Source organism: Cydia strobilella, chromosome 12, assembly GCF_947568885.1.
Source record: "Cydia strobilella chromosome 12, ilCydStro3.1, whole genome shotgun sequence".
In the NCBI taxonomy this organism is placed as follows: Eukaryota; Metazoa; Arthropoda; class Insecta; order Lepidoptera; family Tortricidae; genus Cydia; species Cydia strobilella.
This window is the reverse complement of record NC_086052.1, coordinates 6,726,628-6,742,391: the sequence shown is the minus strand read 5'-3', so window position 1 is coordinate 6,742,391 and position 15,764 is coordinate 6,726,628. Positions and strand designations below refer to the sequence as shown.

The following is a 15,764-nucleotide window of genomic DNA, read 5'->3' as shown; positions in this document are numbered from 1 at the left end:
GCAAAAATTACTTGTGAAATGATTTCCCTACACTGTACTACCGACAATTTCTTCGCCAACTGCAAAGTTTAACAAGTCTCTAGCGCCCACAGCTTTAAGTTTCTTTAGAGCTCATACATGCGGGTAAATTTAATAGACGAGAAAATATGACGATTCAAACTTTAAGAAGATAGTACTGAAATACACGAGGCCATAGAGGCTGTACACCAGACGAAGGAGATACTGGAGATAGAGAAATTTATTCTTCACTGTGTCTTTTTAGGGTTCCGTACCCATAGGGTAAAAACGGGACCCTATTATACTAAGATTCCGCTGTCCGGTCTGTACGTCTGTCTGTCACCAGGCTGTATCTCATGAACCGTGATAGCTAGACAGTTGAAATTTTCACAGATGATGTATTTCTGTTGCCGCTATAACAACAAATACTAAAAAGTACGGAACCCTCGGTGCGCTTGGCACTTGGCAGGTTTTTTATTATTGTGTGTCCAGCAACATGCCACGCAAGCAAAACCGAGTGGCGGATTCGTCCATATTTGGAATAAAATACAAGGAATTATTTGTCACTAATAGGATAGAGCGGTACTGTCATAGTAAATTTTGTAGCCACGGTAAATTCACTGCCATCTATCGACACACGATTAAAACTAAAAATATCAAAAAATGTACTTACATATGAACGAGGTACGATGGGACTGGCGTAATCTTAAGATTAAAAATCCCTAAATAAATAAATGCATTAAAAAAATGAATAAATATTTTTTTAATTTGCATTAATAATTTTTATATTATATTGACCCATGTTCTTTTACTGATTTGCGTTAAAATTGTTAAATAACAAACGAAACCGTCAACGCCATCTATCTGAGAGTAGGCCAAAGGTAGTGACGCCATCTGATCGAGAATCAAATTTTCTTGATTTTCGAGTCACGTGTTTTACTTAGACTGTATCCATCTATTACGGATAAATCTCTTTGTTTATAGTAAGGTGGAACACGTGATGTAAATTGTAATGATGGGAACTTAATGTAACTGGAGTAATTCACTCCTGCCAGTGGCTATATAATAGCCGGGATATTTCTTAAACATTGTAAGATTTTATACAAAACAAAAATAAATAGACGACAAATTTCGCCTAATTGTATAATACTCCGGTTTCCAGTAATTACAGGCCGGACGTTTCAACTATTCCATGGGCCTTCAAGCATTTACGTCCAGAGGCTTTTCATTTACCAGACCTGCCGTCTATTATTACGTGGCTATAATGAGTTAAATCCCTTTTAGGTGACCAGAAAAGGTAACATGACGCACGCACAAAGATCTCGTTAGTCGAGAAAGAAATAAACCCCAAACATCCTATTTTAGTCTCTTAAATTTAAACCTTAGTTCAGAGGTGAAAGATTGACTTTTAAGCGACTAACTGTGTATTTAAGATACGATAGATTTAAGATATATGTGAAGGGTATTAGCCAGAGTCTCTTGATAATCAGCAGGTGTTCCTAATCCGGCCTTTTTGTATCATATTAGTGTAGTGGTCAGGTCAGGGCTGTTATTAACAAAGAGTACCGAGTGCATCACTTAAGAATACTTATTACGAAAGGAGGAGGACTCAGTCACGTTACACGAAACCAAGGTCTTATAATAAGAATGGAGTTACAATTGAAGTAAGTACAATGTTTTGTTAATTAGATCGGTAAATGGCGGGCGTGGAAAATGTCTAAGGTAAATTTAAAACACGAGTGTCGAGAATGGTAGATTTAGTTTTACATTTTTCAGAATTTATTTAAAAAAAGCAATCAGCAAAGCGATTGTAAAGTTGCATAACATCAAAGGATGAAAGTTTTCTGTCGACGTAAATTGAAAAATAAAATTCATGTTCATTTTATACATGAACGTTGAGGCGGTACAGTAGAACTATAACTGTAAATGAAACCTTTGTTAACTTATGTTCCTTTGATAACGAAAGATACTCAACGGTATTTTAACAAACCTTTCAATGACTGATTAGCAATTCATATTTAGGGAGCTAGCGAAGCGTCTCACTGATGCTACGGGTGATCAGAGGGCTGGTTACTTTCTTGCCCAGCGAATTGGCATCGCCATTCAGCGCGGCAATGCTACCAGCTTTCTGGGCACCTTACTATCCGGCGCCGAGCAAGCTCCCATTGATTGTAAATATGTGTATATAGGTAGATATTTTTAGTTAATTTAATTTAGTATTAGATAGATAGATAGAATACTCTTTATTGGCACACCTCAGTAAAAGGTACAGGCAGACAACAGGCGGTCTTATCGCTAAAGAGCGATCTCTTCCAGACAACCTTGGGGTAGCGGAAACAAAGCATTTAATCAAAAAATAGTAGGTGCTACAATAACCTTATGAAGCCTACTTTCACACAATTAACAGTAAAAAACATTATACAAACAAATAAGATTATACAAATAGACGTACACAAACATACATAACATATATAACACAAAACATAATATAGATAAATATAACAGACACATATCAGTATAGTAATTATTATAGTATTATTTCTGTTTTTATATTTTGATGTTTGTTTGAAAATGAAATTATTCTAAAAACGTTTAACCTTCATCAAATGCTACAAAGGCGCTGACAGAAGTAGAAGAACTGCGTATAAAATTTGATTGCCAAATCAATTTCCATGATTTAGGAGTCTGTAGAAAGTATTTTCACGTAATAATGTAGCCGCGTTTTACTTTCATTTTCGTTTGAAATCTTTTATAAAAGTTTTTTTTTTTTACAAAGGCTCAATGAGAATTATAAAAAAACCGGCCAAGTGCGAGTCGGACTCGCGCACTGAGGGTTCCGTATTTTTTAGTATTTGTTGTTATAGCGGCAACAGAAATACATCATATTACAATCATTAGCCATTATTCTGAAACCGTTAACTTTTCAGGATTTTCCTCAGTACGGCTACCATCAGTTTGGAACTGTCATAAACGCTAGCGTGAACGTAACTTACTCTCTATGCATCTCGCTCGTACTGACATATTAGTGTGAGCTAGATGTATAGAAAGTAAAATTACGTAGACTTTAGAGTATATTATTATGTCAGTTTTGACACTGTCAGTGACTCATGGTACGGGTACTGGTTATCCTATAGATAGGTTAGGTTAGGTTAGGTTTGTTTTATGGCAATCCTGAAAAGTTACGCGTTTCTGACAAAAACCAAATTATGACTAATGATAATATGACAATCATTACATTATGACTTTCAATAATTATGTCAAACAATAGAGACCCATTCTTACCACATAGTGGATTCAAATTCCTGCACCGTACAGTGAGTAGCAAACTGGAGTACCGGCCCAACCACCTCAATCCACACGTCCACAACGATGGGTTCTACGTGCTCCACCTGTGAACATGAACAAGATTATACGTGTAATGTTGTTATGGATATGGTTCAAATTTATCTGAGGACACTTAGAAAGTGGAAAGCATCGGTAATTGAGTTTATCGATATCTGTTCTGTCTAAAGGTTAAAATTTCACTAAAATATAATCGACTAAAAATGTGTTCTAGGGTTCATTAATAACAGCATACTCAAAAATAAACCTAAAAGATAATTGACCTAAAAACTTACTTGTTATAAAAGTTTGCTTGGCTAGCGTGCAAATGCATTTAGCTGTGGAACGTTATTCGTACTTTTTATCCGTACAATTTAATAATGAAATGTGTACTAAAAGCAGTTCACATATACTCGTACCTGAATGAGTATCGGCCTGATTCTCTCTATGGTTGGGGAGCTCAAGAGGGGATTTTTGTAGTTACTCGAGCGCGTTAGATTAAGATATGAGTGATATCTTGCTCCGTGGAGTCTACCTTTACCACTTTTAGCCGTCTATGTTGAGCCGTTGGTTGGTGGGGGGTTCAAGAAATCTTTAAAAAGATTGTGGATTTGGTAATTTTAATCCAAATTAATGCTATAATTGTGCTATTACTAAATCCGACAATTATTTGTACGCGTTTCCTTAATCTGACGGTTACAATGTGAAAATCGGGCGTCGAACTTGACTGTGGCCGTCAGATTAAGGAAATGCGCACAAATAAGTGTAATATAAAGTTACAGAAAAATTATAGCATTAACTTGGACCAGAATGACGAAATCCACAATCTACTTAACGATTTTTTTAACCCTCCACCAACCCCCCGAAATTTAAAAGAATCTGCAAGTAGACGCTTTCCTGCTCGCTGGAAAAGAAAACTTTATATGACCTTTTTTTTCTTCTTATCATCTAAACGTTCGATTCCAATAGGTCTCTACGACACTCGAATAACTACACATTTAGCACCGCCGGCTCCCTAGCTACTACGATACTATATCGACCGGATCTGTCAGTGTCAATGCCATGGACACCCGCAACACCAGAGGGCGGAGGGACGGCCTTTAAGATTTTTCTTGAAGGTTTGAAGGTCATAACGTCCGGATGGAAATACCACACATGACGTTCAATCCACAGTTTAGCTGTAAGAGCAAGGGCCTGACACTCTTTGATAGAGAAAGATAGTCTTATTGCGATTCCTATAAGAGGAAAGAGAAAATAGTGCGATGCTTTGTCCTTATCACCGACTGGGTGGCATCATAGGTAGGAGGCGATGGCGAAATATACCGAAATATATAAGAGTAAAAGAGGAAAAATCCTATGCTGCTCAAATTTTATATGAATATTCTTTTTCTTACCCCCGGTCTCTCGGTGGCGCGTATATAATTACTTGTATACACTGTCTATGTGTAAGAGGCAGAAAGTTTGTGGAAAAACGCACATTTGAGGACTGATAGCCCTCAGTCTTAACAGGCCTTGCACCGTGGAGCACCTGGAGAATATTAGATCAAAAATTACATTAGCTACAGTTAACCTTACCATCAGCATGATCTGGTCATAGTATAGCCCCCAACAGTCCGCGTACACCTGCACAAATATGTCCACGCTCTGACCGACCATGCAGATTCCTTTAGCTGGGGTACACTGAATCGCAACGCCCGGCGATCGCACGTCGCCCGCCCATCGGTCGCCTCCTGCCATTCAAAATAAAACAAATTTTACCATAGGGTTATTGATACACGTTAATATTTGTAAGCTGTAATTTTTTGTACTTGTGTTGATAAAGACGATTTTAACTCGTAAACTAGATGAGGTTTTTAAATTTGTTTATAATGTTTCCATCTCCCGTCGCCTATGTCTGGCCAGTTTGATGGTGATGTAATATTTCAATAGAATCTAGGCGTCAGGACCAGAAATTTGCATAACAGTTGTTTATGCCAAATTGGAAAACATATTCGGATATCCGAAAGTGAAATAGATATTGGTTTTGCTAATTTTAAAGCGAGCGCCTCAGTTTTCATCAGAAAAATCAAACCCATATTAACTTTATTGATTAAAGTCTAAGAAAAAAAACGTGCCCCTGAATCTAATAGCAAACAAAGAGGGCGTTGTACGCCGACATAATATGATTTGTGGCTTTGTGGTAACTGAATTGTCAAACATCAACCTTTGACAACCAGAGAGGGCACAGTACAGTCAAGGGCATAAATATATATACATTCCCAAAGTTTAAATAATATGTGTACCTTAGACAATAAAGTCGTGTTCACATATTTTTGACCCATTTGTCTGGATGGATATCTTTGCCTTCGACTGTACCTATAATATAATATACTATAAGTATACTATTCCATCCATACTAATATTATAAATGCGAAAGTCTGTCTGTCTGTCTGTCTGTGTGTTACCTCTTCACGCTTAAACCGCCGAACCGATTTAGTTGAAATTTGGTATACAGATAGTTTGAGTCCCGAGGAAGGACATAGGATACTTTTTATCCCAGAACTCACCCCTCAAAGGGATGAAAAGGGGGGTGGAATCAATAACCGCTGAACCGATTTAAATGAAACTTGGTATGGGGATAGTTTGAGCTGTGGGAAAGGATATAGAATAATTTTATCCCCGAAATCATCCCTTAAGGGTGTAAAAAATGGGGTGGAAATGTATAGTGTGGACCAATTTGGGGGTAAAAAAAGGATGTATTAAAAAGCAGATTTGTTTAAGAATTAAGGTACCCAAATTACTAATTCCACGCAGACAAAGTCGCGGGAAAAAGCTAGTTGTTTAATAAACGTTATCTCTTCAAAGTCTGTAAGGTATTGTTAAAGTTACATAATAACTTTATATTTTGTTCTCAAATAATAACAAAACTCCGATAATCGGAAACTCCAGTTTGAGCCTTATAAGGAACCTAAATGTGATTTTGAACGCAACTCACAAGGACGCGAGCCATCGAATAAAGACTCCTTCAACAATTTTGTAGGTTTAATTTAACTAAAAGTAAAGAAAGTAAGCGTTATTGTATGATTTGTGTAACTACCTACGTTACATTTTACATGAAGTCATTATGATTTTTCCTGTAAAAAAAATGATTGTAAAAAAAGGACAAGTCCCTACAAACGACTCGGGTGTTTATCAAGTTCCCTACTCGAGTTTCAACTTAATTATAAGTCTAAAAACGAAAGAGACTCAACTAATGGCGGGCGAATGTGTTTTAAGGAGGTTTTCTTATGTAAACCGCTGGGATCGCCGCTAAACTGTATAAGTGGGGTAACAATAGTTCTCAAAAGTCTGAGAAGTTTTGTGCAAAAAGATTGTATTAGAGAGTTAGAGCTGCTTCTTTATAATTGCGATAAGGTTAAATAAAGAGCGCAATCAATTTACTTATAAAACTTCCAGTGAATAACAGCTTGTTTTTTAAATGCCTTGCTAAAATATTCCAATCCCCAAGCGTAACATATTTTAATTGGTGTACATATTTCACACGATTTTTTTCTGAAACCGTTCAAATATCGACACAAAGAATTGGATTTGGGATGTGGCGTCTATAAATCCTTCACGATATTGCGTTACGACTGCCCATGCCGTTACCTAACAGCTCAGGGTTGCCACTTTATAATTTGTGACAGAATACTTCTATTGTATAAATGGTTGTCACTGTGACTTGTTTGTGTACAGCAAGCTGCAAAATTGCATGCATAAAGCAATGTACAATTGTACATGTAAGTAATTTTAATTAAATAGACCTCTTATTAGTGCATGTACTGCACGTATAACTAAAAAATGGCACGATTGTACTTAATTTGCCAGAAATGGATATGGATACTAACTTTCTAAATACATAAATAAACGGAGATCAAATATATTTCTGAAACGTTACACAAGTTATTTGTAATTTTAATGACCTTAAAGCTAAATTAATGTGATAGTAAATAACAAATCTGTATTTTTTTTCTTATAAAGGTTTCGTAAACCATCCATTTCGTCGTCCATACAAAACTTAGTTATACTCGTACTAATGGCGCTTAGGCAGTTGTCTAAACCTTTGTACCTAATCGCCACCGTTTGATATACTCAGCCGCAACACCTAGTGGTTATAAAATTTAAGTTAAAGTTAGACCAAGATAAGTCTGCATCGATTTTGATAGAACACGCAGTGCGTTATTTTAAACGTCAATTTTCTATGAAATTATGATTTATAAATAATACTTGCACTGCGTGTGCTTATCAAAATCATTGCAGACTTGTCTTGGTCTAACTCTAGTAATTAAAAAGTTGAATTTGAATGAATGTGGCAACCATAGTGCTCACACGACCCATCCAGTTTAATTATGCGGAACGATTGAATGGATTTCTTTCAGATCATTCGATCGCTCGTTCATTTGTGGTTTTTTTTACGACCAATATTTATATCTATATCGTTGACATTGTTCATATCTTCCTTGCATTGTTCCGGCATTGTCTGCCACGGTTTATTTAGAGAGTCTAGGGTCTGATAGAATTGGCACTGGCTCTCGCTTTTGCGGAAACGATTGCCACGAGTCAACTAGCCTTATTACGATTAGTTCCGTTTCTCAAGTTGTTTTAACCGAAATTTTTTCACCGAAACACGATTGATTAGTAGCGATTCATAACGTCGGCGCGGGCAGTGCACGACGTACAACCGCCGCGGACACTCGTGCCTGAGGATGGATTCCCAAAGAATCCGAAACATGTCGCCAAAAGCGACTAAACATAATAGTGAGTAAAAACCGTACTGATAAATATTTTGATTCATAACGTTTTGAAACATTTATAATTATTTAGTTCAACATGTTTAAATTAGCTGTAAAAGGGTTTATACCACCAAAACCGAATGTGAGTTAAACGTCATTTTACACACGTGTGTAATAATTCCGTCAAAGTTATCTCTCAATTTGTAAACCATTACTCCATTATAATCATAGTATTTATAAAGAGAAATTAAAACGACTATAAAAAGCTGCAAAAACTTTTAATCTATGCCCGTTGAAAGTTTTCTTATATTAAAACATTTCCCAAGCAACAAGGAACCCGAAATCGAGTTGGTTCGTGGTAATAACACTAATAACTTTAATGGTCTTAATATTTCCAGTTAGTGGAGTCATAATTGACAATTTGTTTGCATAAAATCTTAATTATGAAGACTCGGATAGGCAGTGCGAAAAGATAAATATTTATGTAAACTGGGTGCACAGTATTATAATTAATGGATAACCTTCTAATCTAACTGCCGACAGGACACCTTAGACTGGTCGAGAAAATGCACTTATTTTATATATAAAAGTTTCGTGGTTTTTAAAATAATTGAGCTTTCCTGTCTTATTTAACAGCTACGAAAAGAATAATAAATAGCTAGTCTATTTTTAAATTTGAAAAAAAAAAAAAACAAACGTAGTACTTTCGTCTTAATTTCTTGTTTTAGGTTTAAAGGTCAGATGGGTAATTGTTTTCGCAAAACCCAGTGCCTGTGCCATTTCTTGGGATAAAGGTGCCAAGTCTACTTTAGGCCGGGCTTACTTTCAGTTCTGAGGTCTACTTTAGGATGCAACCGGCAAACAGTCAAGAGACGCGTACGAGTTCCAAGTTTAATTCCCGTTGTGTAAGAAGATTTACCGTGTCAAGGATATAATCATAGCACACTTTAAATATATTAAGGAATCAATCCTGTTCACTGTTCAGTAACGATGAAAGCGTTAATGACCTCGCGGGCTGCGCACCGTCGATCGTAAATTATTACGCCGTGATTTCGGGAGGAGAGGGGTTGAATAATCGCTTCAATACCTACAGTTAGAGCCATCTAACTCTGTTATTCAGATCGCTTCGCAAACCCAGGAGTGCCCTCTCTAATAACAAAGTTTTTACAAATATCAAGGTCAAATTACACCGGTTTTCCCCAGAAATGAACATGTCCGCTTTCGTGCATCCAACGGGAGTAACTAGGTAATATCAGTGCGTGACCTGTTACTATAATCCGCAATGTTGGCGCGATATTACCCTGTTAGCAATAGGCACGAATTAACTCATAATTACACACTGATAAATTTTGTGATAGTGTTTGAATTCCGCGACCGCTCTTTATGACGGTCGCGGCACAATACCTTTGGGGTCTAGTCAGACTTCTACATATAGTCACTGGTAAGTGAGGAAATCTTTCTCATAAAAAGCCTAGGTCACTTTCTACATGGTAGTCCAGTGTGCAAAGAGAGATCTAAGAGCAAAACACCAACCCATTGGAGAATACCCGACCCGACCAGAATCAACTGGGAATATAGTCAAAGAAAATGTAAATTCAATAATTATGTTCTCAACGGTACGAGCAACGAGCATACAGCATTAGTAAATGAAATAAACAAAAAAAACACCCTTTTTATTTCATCGCAGGGAACTTTTAACCAGTAACATTTTGGGGTTCCTAATATCACTAGGGAGTTGTTGTTCTGTCAAACCCTCTTTAGAGTCTGCTTTCGGTTTCAAATGTCAACAAAAGTTTCAACTTTATGGACAACATTGATAAGGGTAATTTTAAACAAACAATATTATGGCACTGGGCTTGTTTTTGCTGTACCTATTCTATATACATTAGTTTACCTATTAATTAGTTAGTGGTAAATCTACAAAGGTTTAATACAATTATTTATCTAATCTAAGGTTCTGGAGTGGCGTCCGCCTACCGGAAGACGAACTGCCGGTAGGCCTCCAACGAGATGGAGCGACGACCTGGTGAAGGTCGCGGGAATTCGGTGGTTGCGAGCGGCACAGGATCGGTCGGAGTGGCGAGCCTTGGGGGAGGCCTATGTCCAGCAGTGGACGTCTATCGGCTGACATGATGAAGATGATGATGAAATTTACATTAGTTTTTTTTGACAGAACATTTTTTTAGGTTGGTCATAACTCATGATTCTTCTTCCTCTCAGGCGGTTGGTAAAAAAGTTGTGCGATGATTTTCTAGTAGAAGGTAACTGAGTTTGGAACTAAAACTAGTTTATATTTATATAGGTACTAGCTGTTGCCCGCGACTTCGTACGCGTGGATATGTATGTTGGTGATTATATATTTCTGTTTCTTCCTGTGTATTTTGTATCTTGTACCTACTTTTGTATTATATTTTTCTGGAAATGAAATTTGCTGTAATGCCGTTTAACCAGAATTGTATTAAATAAATAAATAAATATTTTACATGAGCATAGAATATTATGCAACAAAATATATCAGTAGGGACGGTTAATCATTTGTTAATAATTATACAACGCATGACATTTGTCTTTCACAAAGTACGAAGTTTCAAGCCCCTAACTGAAAAAAATTGTTCTCGATATAATCTCTCTCAACACTTAGATTGTCAAGTCAGCTATTTAAAAAAATGTTCGCTCCCGATCGATGCTAACTTTATTAATACAAACTTTTCAAACACGGTGCAATCAGTTTACGTCTATTTTAATATAATGCCCTTTCACCAAGTTTCATGTTCCTAGCTTAAACGAAAACTTGTACTACATATAAACTTACATCTCCTTTTTAACCCCCTTTGGGGTTGAATTATGAAGAACGTTGAAATAACTTTTTTTGTAATATTATACAATGCCTTTCTAAGAAGTTTCAAAGCATTTGTAATGGATTCAAACTTTCAACCCCTTTTCGACCCTTTTAGGGGATGAATATTTAAAAATGCTTAAATTACTTTTCTTGTATTCAAATAATATGCCTTTATACAAAGACTGAAGTCCTGTACTCAAAAAAAGGTTTGAACTCCATACAAACTTTTAACCTCTTTTTTACCACCTTGTGGGATGAATTTTCAAAAATGCTGAAATAAGTTTTCTTCCCTTTTAATTCAATATCTTTCTACTAAGTTTCAAGTACCAAGCTTAAAATAAAATTAGGACCTCTACAAATTTTCAACCCCTTTTTAACCACTTTACGGGATGAATTTTTAAAAACGCTGAAATTACTTTTCTTGTATCCTAATAATATGGCCATATACAAAGTTTTAAGTCCCGCATATTGATAAAATTTTTGATCTCCATACAAACTTTCAACCCCTTTTTCACCACCTTAGGGGATGAATTTTCAAAAACGCTGAAATTTGTTTACTTGTTTTTTTAATAATATATATTTTACCCAAGGTTCGAATTCATAGCTTAAAATAAAACTTGAACCCCATACAAACTTTGGACCCCCATTTCACCCCTTTGGGGGGTGAATTTTGAAAAACTCCTTCTTAGTGGATACTAACGTTATAAAAACTACCTATTTTGAAAAATTCAGCTCTCTAGGTCCAACGGTTTGGGCTGGGCGTTGATTTAAGTGAGTCAGTCAGTCAGGACTTTTACGTTTATATATAGGTATATAGATTTATATAGATATTTGCTCAAACATGCAGCCAAGTTTTCAATAAGCCCATAGCTGGTTTTAATAACTTCTTAATAACCATCTCAGTTAAACGGTAGACTTAATAGTCGCACAAATTTTGATGACTATTTGCCTGCTCTAGGCTATTTGAAAAATTGCGAATTTTGATTCTCAGACGGTTACACAGCTTGTAACTGCGATCCGTTATCTCATGTTGGTCACGTAATTCTGCTCAACAGAAACTTCGCAGCTTTAACGAGTTTGTAAACTTGTGATAACATCGCTTAGTACTTTACTAGCCTTTGCACATACAATGACATAAGGTATAAGGTATACCCGGGTAAGATCGTTTTATCGCAATTGCTCGTTTCTCATCTCATTTCTTTATTTGCATTCAACATAGGTACTATACATTATAAATATTATAATAACAGCCTTTCAGTAAAAACGTTTTGAGGGACTTTTTAAAAACATGGTAATCTCGTATTTCCTTTAATTCGTTTGGTAGCCTATTATACAAATTTACTGTTTGGTACGAACTTGTCTATCCTCCTCTGTTTCGTGTAGATTTTTAACAAATAATGTAAGACGTACACAAATAAACTAGGTAATGTAAGAAGCGCTGAGGCCAGTGACGCGTTTATGAATAATGCCATAAATGTCTATGTTCTCAAGAACATTAATTTACTAAAACTCCTCGCTACAAGCATCATAAATGGAACTCGATTAAATTTGGTCACACTGACGATAGGTAAATTAATTATAAACTAAAATAGATGTCATAATATTAAATGGTCGGGGAGCCCAAGAGGGGATTTTTGGAGTCACTCGAGCGCGTCAGATAAAGATATGGGGGATACCTTGCATCTTGTTGAGTAACTCCACCAAGTATGCGTCCTTGACATCGAGCAGAGAGGCAAGGACAGCCCGTCAGAATAGTAAAAAACAATCGCCACCTTGAAATACTCGAGCGTGTCAGATTATTATACAGACTCTGCCATTTGCTTTCTGCTCGCTGAAATCGTCAGATTATTGAAATAGACACCTTTGTAGGGCCCATTTAACAACCCCTTTGAATATCTGACGCGCTCGAGTAAATTTTTTTTCCGAATTTTCTATCCTTCCGTATGACCCACCCTGCATATGTAAACCGGCAGATTAACATACCCTTGTTATCCGAGACATGTTGCGCGACTGACATTACCAATATCTGACGCGCTCAAGTAACTCCACATGGCGGTCTTTTTTTACATTTTAAAAAATCTGTAGACGCTTTCCTACTCGCTAAAAAAGAAAATATTGTCTAAAATTTTTTTCTTCCCATCATCTAGTCTTGTGATTCCAATAGATCTCTCGACGCTCGAGTTACTACACATTTAGCATCGTCACCTCCCCACCTAAAAGAAAAAGTGACCAAGCTCTCCAGGGGTGAAGGCAGGACCTGCCGGCCCGGAGGGCTTCGTCACTTTTTAAATATTCGCCCGAATTTACACACTGCATATATTATCTACACACGAAAATATTGAATTTTCAAATTTAATATCCAACTCTGCGACTTTATGTCATTATAACAAACAAAATAAGGCTCAATTTCATAAAGCAGATATCGGTGAAGCCCCAAAGGATTTCAAGTAAATTCAGCTCGCAAATTAATCAGTTTGGTAACGTTCTGCATTATGAAAATGAAAAAGCTTTTTGTTGAAATTCGTGAAAATGGCCAGGATTAATTAAAATATATTATTAGTTAGGTAAACCGAAACTTTTGAGGTAAATCAGCGTAAGTGAACTTTCCTATAACAGATAGTTGTTACCATGACGCCAATTCGAACGTGCAATTTGATATGCAAATGATGTCATGTTGTTCTCTTTCGCGCGTGCATTTTGCTCATACTTTACATTTATTGGCACAAGCAAGACGCACGGGTTACTTATGATGTCAAACCATAATACCATAAGGAATAGGAGAGGCAAGATGTTAGGACACCTAATACGAAACGACAACTTTTTCCTTAACATCCTGGAAGGAAAAATTGAAAAGACGAGAGGCAGTGGAAAGCCTAGAATCACATACCTGAGCCAAGTAAAAGAGAATGCATCGTACGAGCCAATCAAAAGACTGGCTCAGGAAAGAAAGGACTGGCAATTACTCCACCGACAAGAGCAAAGCTCTTAAGTGATGATGATGATGATGTCAAAATGTAAGCTTGAATTAAATAAAATGAAAAATAAAGCCATGGAAGCCATAGCTCTGAAGTCTGAACCGGTTTAAAATCAATACCGGTAAATACCGGTGTACCTGTACATTTGACTCTTAACTTGCACACGATTTTATAATTTAATTGCGTAATGGAAATATTATAGATACCTATTTTAATAAAATATCAAGTTAACAAGAACGAAAAACCTTTACATTGCACTTAAGTACTTATTTTTATGTATAGGAAGCGCGCATGAACTATAGGAGGCAGCATCGCCCGTCCGTTTGGCCCGAGGCGTAAAGTGTATTCATCCTTACTTGTCCTATCATGAAAACAGTCATTTTTTGGAGACATTATCACACTTTTCTCTGGAATTACACAATAATCATCAATTCATCACTACTTAAACAAACTCACAAAGTATTGAAATCAACCAAATAACCACTGAAAAATATATATTCTAATAAGATTCATCACTAATCGTACTAACGAACGGATCACTTCAAAAACATCTGGCATTACGATGTATGGATTGTATTGTTGGAATGGCACTGACGTCACGTTTGTTTACATGATAGTTATGACACGTAAGGATGAATACACTTTAAATGTGAAGTTTATGCTTCCATTATGTAGCCCACAAGATGGCAGAACCTACTATGCACAAGAAAACGTACGGGAACGGTAGATGGCAGCACTTGCTTTGGCAATGTATATGTTTATTCCGATATTCCGATTCAGGTCATAAGATGGCAGACCTTCAGGTATTTTGTTATTAACGGCTATCATAAACAATTAGAACCACATTGGAAATTTGAATTGGATTCGACATACTGATGATTATTTGATTAATGATGTTAATTAGAAGCTTTTCCCAAACATTACACCGCCATCGCATCACGCAAATGCAATGGTCAAAGGCTAACCTATTTGCGTCATTAGTCCAAAATTGCAATACGTGGTCTGCATCCAAATGATCATTCAACTGGTTTGACATTTGATTCATGGAACTGGATAAGAGAAATTTTAGATTTTACGGAAATCCGTAAAATCTATTTTTTTTATTTAATAAAAAAACAGATTAACATTTTATATATCCATATTGGGATACCCTCCTTAAATTGAGAGGAGATTTAAATCTTCTCGAGGCAGAGTTGTAGGGTTAGAGCCGGCGTAGCTTTATTTGACGTTCATAAGCGCATTGTAATATGCCTACTTAAATAATAAACTTTATCTTTATCTTTTAATAGTCTTCTAAGTAATTTGGAAACATTTATTAGGCATATCGTTAGGATATTCAAATATAATGAAATAAGATTTATTGCCAAGTAGACGGAAGATGTGCGTTGACACAAAATAAATTTTAAACACAGCAGCCTTATCTATAGGTATCGATATCGCCAGTAGAGTTGAGGTGAATGATTACATAGTTACATACACAGCTACACAAAGTACCTACTGAAAGCTACATTGATAAATCTGGCTTTTTTAATTTCTAGCAGAGATTTTTATAAAACTGGAAAAGCCAATTAAAAATCAACTTTTTTGAACAACTGACATTTCTTAATTTTGAACGCTACATTTTATTGTCTGGGTCAAAACAACGCGAAGGATAGAGATAGGTATTTGGATCGTAGAGTGACTACTTAAAAACACAAATGAGAATATAATACAATAATTTGATTTAATTAATGTCATTAACGGGTCTAATGCGATAAAATTTCATTATTTTACCTTTTTTCCGACGTTTCAGTTTAAGAAAAAGGAAAAAGTAATGAAATTTAATCGCGTTATTGATGATGATGTGTTAATTAATGTTAATGACATTACTTTGTAAAGAGT

General features: G+C 36.1%; 1 protein-coding gene across 1 annotated transcript in view; it reads right to left on the bottom strand.

Moving 5' to 3' along the window:
• The window catches only part of LOC134745854 (uncharacterized), a 70,895-nt gene that overhangs the window by 13,225 nt on the left and 41,906 nt on the right, over nucleotides 1-15,764 (bottom strand). Inside the window, exons 14-15 of the mRNA XM_063679946.1 lie at nucleotides 4,894-5,048; nucleotides 3,280-3,386 (exon numbers count right to left, since the gene is read on the bottom strand). Of these exons, the coding sequence (XP_063536016.1) occupies nucleotides 3,280-3,386; nucleotides 4,894-5,048 (262 nt within the window). The remainder of the gene's footprint in view (nucleotides 1-3,279; nucleotides 3,387-4,893; nucleotides 5,049-15,764) is intronic.